Below are 7,393 nucleotides of genomic sequence, written 5' to 3' on the forward strand. Positions count from 1 at the left end.
TATTGTTTGTAAAGTTTTTGGAATGTTGCGAACAGTAACATTTCTCATGAAATATTAAATAAATAATAATTTTGGATATATGAAAATGTGCGCATCAAATTCAATTATTAATATTAAACGAAATTAACGTTAACAATTAATTGCACATGTATATGTCCTCTGGAAATCCAAAAGACATCCAATATAATAGACAGGGCAGATATATCCTACAGACATCCAGGGGTTATCCAGTGGACATTTATAGGACATTAATACTTATTATAATACTTAAGATTTCTAAATTATATAAAATAGCCGACACAACTAAAAATAATTATGTATGCATATTAAACTTTTATAAATATATTTATAATAATATCTTAAAACATCCTACAAATGTTCTGAACCGTCCTGGACATATTCAGGATGATCCTGAGGATGTTTTGTGCTGTCTGGGTTATTGTCTACTGTATGTTATATAATTTTTAAGATCTCTACGCTTGATAAAGAAATGATTCGAGAAGAATTTAATATACAAAGTCAAAATAATTACCTGGCACTGTCCTGGTGGTCTCACCATCGTCCGCGATGCTTGCCACGTAAGTCGCAATGTAAAATAGGACAAGGAAAACGATTCGCATAGCGTCATATCACGGGCATTCTTAGAGGCGATCGTATGCTCGCGATTCGTGCGTATCGTAGCCCTTATTTTGCATGAATTTTCCATCGAGCATTATACAATGGAAGGTACTGTCATGGAAAAGCAGTGCCTGTAGCGCTTGGATTCATTGATACGAAGTCCGTAATAATTCGTAAACTTCGCGAGGATTAACATGAGCAATATGTCGATAATTGACGAACGTTTTATATATCTGTATTCATATACACATATATATATATATATATATATATATATATATATATATATAAGAGTAGTTAGGGTTGAAGGACACGTGGTAATTGGATAAGCATGTGTGCGTGTATATGTGTGATATGTCAAATAATGAATGACTGTGTTGGGCGAATGGAATACGTATACGTTCTCTATCTCTGTCGTATAATTAATAGAATCTGTCGTATCTGTTGTAGAAATAAATCGATGAATGTAATGCAAATGATTATGATTTGATAATTGCGAACGGATTAAAACCAGAAAAATGCACAGAGAGTTTCAATATCGAATCTCATTGGTAAGTTAAGGTTATTATGGGATTTTGAAGAACTGATACAGAAGCTAGTAATATATTATATATATATATATATATATATATATATATATGCATGATGAGAATGTGTGTTTTTAATATATTATTTATTTACAGATACAACAAACTATACAATGTTACACTTTCTAAAGCGATATAAATAAAAATCTTTTTTGCAAAAAGATATTATTAAAAGTATAATTTAAACACGATAGGGGATTAAAATTTGAAAAAAGCGAAAATTTCTTAAACGCAGCAAAATGAGACCATTGTTTAGAGTTTTGTATTCGATCTGCTGGAGTAATATTTACTTGTTAATGGGAATATGTATGGGCCTAAGTTTCAGTTTATTGTTGATACCAATCGATGTTGATAGACAACACGATGCAACAGAATCTTTTGATCATTTCTCGAATACTTTGGAAGACATAGATCCCTACGAGCCAAGAATAAACACCGATAGTAAACCGCAACCAATGCAAAAAGGAAAGAAAACATTTGTGCGTCCGAGATACTATTCAACGGAGCTTGGAATTAGAGAGAAATTATTTGTGGGAATTATAACAAGTCGAGAGTATCTTCATAGTAGAGATATAGCGCTGAACAAAACAATTGCTCATATAGTAGACAAAATTCGCTATTTTATTTCCATACCAGAAGGAACCAAACCAAATGTTTCCTTCCCTGGAATAGTGGGATTTACTGATACGAGAAGCATCTTGAAACCCTTTCACGCTATGAAATACATCATTGATAATTATGTAGAAAGCTATGATTATTATTTTCTAACTAAAGATGTGAGTTATGTAAATGCAAGAGGTCTGGTAGAATTTGTAAATAAAATAAGTGTGAGTCAAAATGTTCACATAGGTGCTCCAAGTGAAATTGATACTTATTGTTCTCTGGGTAAAACGTGCATTTTTATAATTCAAAATATGTAATGTAATTTATACGTGAATTAACGAATAATTTAAATTATTTTCAGAATCTGGTATTCTTTTGAGTAATTCTATTATACAAGAAATAAAAAATAATCTAGACTGGTGTGTCAAGAACGCATATTCAGATTCAGACAATATTAATGTTGGTCGTTGCATTCTCCATTCCACCTCTATACCTTGTAGCAACCGAATACAAGGACAAAACTTTACATTGACCCAATTGAAATCAACATTTAATTTTGAGAAGGATTTTGCTCAATTGGCCAATCAAAATGAATTCCAAAATTCGTTATCCATATATCCTATCTACGATCACATGCTTATTTATAAACTTAATATGTACTTTGCTGCAGTAAGTCTTTTGAAATAGTACTGTACAAATTATATACACAGGCGTCATTTGAATAGAAATTTCATTTACATAAGCTATGTATAAAAAAATGTTTTATAAAACATATGTGTCACTTCGTATTATAACATGACTCTCATTGTTTTCAGATAAATTCTATCAAAATTCACAAATCGATCACCGATATACGCAAAGTAATATCTGCGACTGCACATCTTGGTCCGCCGAATCAACATAATGTATCGTGGCCCATTGGAAATCAACCTGGAAATAAACCCCTGGGACGTTTCGATATCTTGCGTTGGTCGTATTTCAATGAATCTCACGTTTTCTTCGAGACCGACTTTGTTAATATCCAAGAACTAAGAGGCGACGCAAAATCCGATGTAGATTATGTGATAAACGCAGTTACGAATAATATTATAAACAAATACGACAGCAAACTAAACTTTAAAAAGCTGCTGAATGGTTATCAAAAATTTGACGCATCCAGAGGAATGGATTACATACTCGACATAGCGTTTAACGAAGTGGCCACGGGCAAGGAAGTAAGAAAGAGAATCGAAGTCTGCAAACCGTTAGGAAAAGTAGAAATCATACCCGTGCCATATGTGACCGAAAACACAAGAATTAATATAATTATCACCGTTGATATAAACAAAAAGCAAGATGCGTTAAGTTTTATGGAACATTATGCGCAAGACTGTATGGAAAAAAAGTACAAGACTTTTCTCATGATGGTCAGTTCAAACAGAAAGTTTTTTAATAATATGCGTTATAAATAATTAGTATTATAAATATGTTACGAAATAGTAAATAATATTAACATATTACATTATTTACATACAATATATTATTTTTGTAGGTTCTTTTGTATAATTTCGATTCACCATCGAAAAGCAGAAGCGATATCTTTTATGAAGTAAAAAGAAACATAATAATGCTGAATGAAAAGTATAAAAAGAATCAATCGAGAATTACTTGGCTCTCCATACGATTGCCCAACAACGTAACTTCCATAGATTTAAATCCAATGTTAAGAATTGCCGTGACCGATTTATGCGCGAAGAAGTTTTCTTCGGAGAGTTTGGTTCTTCTCGTGGAAGCAAGAACGAAATTAAAAATAGATTATTTAAACAGAGTAAGTATGAGATAACTGACATATTGATAATTATTCTGTTATTGATAATTATATAATTAATTAATTTATTTTTTTCAGGTTCGTATGAATACCATCAGTCGCTATCAGATATTCAGCCCGATCCCGTTTATCGAATTCCATCCTGATATAATTTACGTGGAAGAAGCAGCTCCCAATGAGGTGGATGTCAATAGTAATTACGGAAAGTATGATGAACAGAACTACAATAATATCGCATTTTACATCAGAGATTATAACGCAAGTATGAATCGCATATATTGTTAAGTTGCTTCGAGAGAAGTCGATTCTATTGTGCGATTAAAACTTAATATATCAAAATGTATTTCAGTGCGGCAAACAGTCGAGATGAGCATTCCGTTAGCACGATCCGATAAGGACATTGCTACTCTACTAAAACTTTCCAAGCACAGTCCCATAACTTCTCTATTTGAAATGTATGTGTCTTTCAGTGATATGCATGTATTTCGCGCGGTAGAACCGACATTAAAAATAAAATACAAAGATATTAATTGTAACGACGCTTCCAACGATAGTATTTACAAAAATTGCCTTAAACTGAGAAATAATTATTTGGGTAAACGTAGTCAACTGGCTAGATTAATATTAGATTATCAGAATCATCAACTATAAGAAAGTGTAGAAATCGCAGTATGTATTCTTTACAAAAAAGAATGATTTTTATTAATTTATGTTTCTTATATCAAACACTTTATATTTTCGCATAAAACTAGGAGAAAATATAGATATACTCATGTAGATACCTACAATGTGTGTGTGTGTGTAGGACAAAAATGTTCAATAGAGAAATTAGATATATTTTTTACATAGATTTATACATGAAAATGAAATAAATTATATATTTTATTAATTTATATATATATATATTTTTTTTTTTATTCGAAATAAATATTTATAATTAATACAATATTAGTTTATGTATCTTGTTAACATTAAACTTAAGATTTTATGCTTTAAAACTATAAAAATAATTGCACTTTTTGCAAGTTATGATACATGTATAAAGTTTCAAAAATTGTTATCATTGCAACCAATGTAAAATTTATATAAATTTCTTTTTTATATTTTATCAGTCTCTCTTAGTAAATGATGTGTCATAATAAGAAAACAATTTTATTTCGACATCTCATAAGAAAAATATTTACAAAATTTCTTGCATCTATATCATTTAATATAATTGCAGTATGAAATAAAAAAGAAAAAGAAATTTTTTTTTATTATAATTGATAAAATTATTGTTATATTGTTAGCAGAAAAACAAAAATAATAAAATTGACTGTTTAAACAACTTTATTCTGTATTCTAATAACAAATCACCATTAATCACTATCGGATTCTGATTCCGATAACTGTAGATCATCATTTAAGAGATTATCTGACATGAACAATGTAGGTGAGGCTGTTGTACCATTTAAATAACCTAAAAAATATAGCATTTTTTAAATATATAAATTGAAATATAAAGAGTGTTTTATCAGATAGATAAACTTTCAATAAATTTTTAGTTATAAGAAACATTAAGAAAAATTTTATTACATACTATATTTACCATTAGTCGCTGTTGGCACTGGAATAGTCTCTGTTTCATAATCACTGCTTGAACTGTCAGAACTTGAACTGCTCGAACTGGAATCACTTTCTAAAGTAGTAGATTTTGTATTTGGTATTTGAATTGGCGGAGAAATAGTTATGGCTGGTACAGAGGAAGATATAGGCATCATCGGTGTCGATAGCACAAAATCATCATTGTCAGAACCAATCATCGGCAAGCTGGCCAAGGTTGATTGTCCATTTGATGGCCGTACAGGTGAACAACTAAATCAAATTATATTCAATTAGAGTATATTCAATAATTCTGTTTTCTTAGATTCTATACGTGACAAAAAGCAAAAACCATAATATATTACATGAAAAAGACTCAAATAGCAAGCAGTAAACAAATTAATTGGATATAATTGAAAATATACCTCGACACAATCTATCTTCTAAAAAATGCTCAACTAATCAATCAATTTGTTTACTGCTTAAATAGTGTATCGTCCAATATCCCTGATCTAATACAGAAAATATGTTTTATTGATAATTTATGTATTTATACATTTGGAACATACTTATTGGTAAATGTACTGGGCGGACTTCTTTTATCGTACGGCGATGCCTGTTGTGGACTCTGTTTGGGATGCAACTGAAGCAAAGGTTCTTTCTTTTTCCCACTGATAACTTTGGTTCTTCCATGTGCTCTGCCATATGGAGGGCTTTTTTTAACTTCAACAGATGCAGAGTTACCATTACCATTACCATTACCGTTACTATTTCGTTTAGGTTCCGCTCTGCAAATGATACAAAATATATTAAGACTTGATGAAGTACAACAAATATGATATAATAGAAACACAATAAACATACCGTGTTTTTTTAACTTGGATATTTGCAGTTAGCTTCTCTAATGTAATATCTCCAGTATTCTTGTCAAATATTAGAACATATTCTTTGTTATAAGGCCTTTGAGAACCTTTGAACACAGTCTGAGGTGCACCAGCACCATCTAAATGTGGAACTGTAACTGTTATTGTGTTATCTGAACCGACATCGACTTTAGCTACTTTTGAATTTTCAACGCTCGCAGGTTTAAAATCATCTGGGAAAAAAAAAAATTATACATGCAATTGATATTCTGAAAATATATTTTTCCTTCATTGCTATGTCAGAAAAGTTTTTGTCTTTTTGTCCACATCCATTCTTAACATTTGTAACATTGTTCAAGCAAAATCTGACAGTTACTTATCTCGAAATTATACTTACATTTCAAAGTATGAAATTTCGAACTGTTGCTTGTAAAGCTTGGACCTAGTTTGAGTTCGCGGACTTCAGGACCTAATCCGAGTCGTTCGACCATGCTAATACCTTGCATTTTTCTTTTATTTTAATAAATGAACTTTGTCCTAGATATTAGGACGCAGTATTTCTCTTTCTTCGTTCTCTGTTGAACGTCACTTGGCTTTCTTTGAAAATAATTGCAAGTGTCAAACACAAAATAAATATGTATGGCATGTCAATTCACAGATGTGAACTTCAGTACCATCTTGTTTTTTCTAGGAAGTGACCCCAAGAGAAATGCGAGTCACGTGATGGGTAACTGAAATTTGCGCCAAATTTAAAAATATACAGTAGAATCAGAGAGAAGCTTGAGAAGGATCACGCCACCATTTTTCATAAGATACTTTTTCTAGCTTGTACTAGAGAGCCTCTATAGGAGAGAGAGAGGCGCCAACCAGCCATTTCGTGATTGGCTGGCATAATATGTGCCGATTTGATCATTGCGACGCCAATGCAGAGCAGGAATACGATGTTTAAGGTTATATTACGCATATTACAAAATATAATGCGTAATATAACCCCAACATTTGATATTTTCGGTCCGAGAATTCGTATCCCATCTGCTCTGCATTGGCGTCGCAATGACCAAATATATTATGCCAGCCAATCGCGAAAAGGCTGGTTGAGTTGGCGCCTCTCTCTCTCTCCTAGTGACTCTCTAGGTAGCGCTACTGTACCAGCTAGGAAGAATTATTTTCTGGTAGAATTTTTTTATTCTCAAATACACTGACGAGGTATTGCCAACACTCGATATTGATTTGTTAGTTCTAAAAATGAGAACCAATCATGTTCGATTGCTATTCAACTATTGAGTCCGCTGAATGCGCCTATTCAGTGGTCGAATGGTCAATCACTGTTTTGT

At 31.7% G+C, this 7,393-nt stretch overlaps 2 protein-coding genes across 3 annotated transcripts; one reads left to right on the forward strand and one right to left on the reverse strand.

The window, feature by feature from the left end:
- Positions 1-999: 999 nt before the first annotated feature.
- On the forward strand, positions 1,000-4,749 carry Chpf (Chondroitin polymerizing factor). Its single transcript, XM_070303152.1, has 7 exons — positions 1,000-1,169; positions 1,302-2,090; positions 2,170-2,477; positions 2,624-3,214; positions 3,340-3,615; positions 3,694-3,877; positions 3,965-4,749. The coding sequence occupies exons 2-7, from the start codon at positions 1,445-1,447 to the stop codon at positions 4,264-4,266; spliced, it is 2,307 nt and encodes a 768-aa protein (XP_070159253.1). The 5' UTR covers positions 1,000-1,169; positions 1,302-1,444; the 3' UTR covers positions 4,267-4,749.
- Eaf (ELL-associated factor) lies at positions 4,738-6,766 on the reverse strand. 2 transcript variants are annotated; one of them, XM_070303153.1, is made up of 5 exons: positions 6,457-6,766; positions 6,061-6,292; positions 5,766-5,984; positions 5,195-5,469; positions 4,738-5,074 (listed from the first exon to the last, which is right to left on the reverse strand). In XM_070303153.1, the coding sequence occupies exons 1-5, from the start codon at positions 6,563-6,565 to the stop codon at positions 4,974-4,976; spliced, it is 936 nt and encodes a 311-aa protein (XP_070159254.1). In that variant the 5' UTR covers positions 6,566-6,766; the 3' UTR covers positions 4,738-4,973. The 2 variants fall into 2 exon arrangements, with proteins under 2 accessions (XP_070159254.1, XP_070159255.1); XM_070303154.1 differs by having other exon boundaries at positions 4,740-5,074; positions 5,204-5,469.
- Positions 6,767-7,393: the final 627 nt, after the last annotated feature.

This window comes from Polyergus mexicanus, unplaced genomic scaffold (assembly GCF_030449975.1).
Source record: "Polyergus mexicanus isolate NDT 795.1 unplaced genomic scaffold, iyPolMexi1.0 SCAF_10, whole genome shotgun sequence".
Lineage (NCBI taxonomy): Eukaryota > Metazoa > Arthropoda > Insecta > Hymenoptera > Formicidae > Polyergus > Polyergus mexicanus.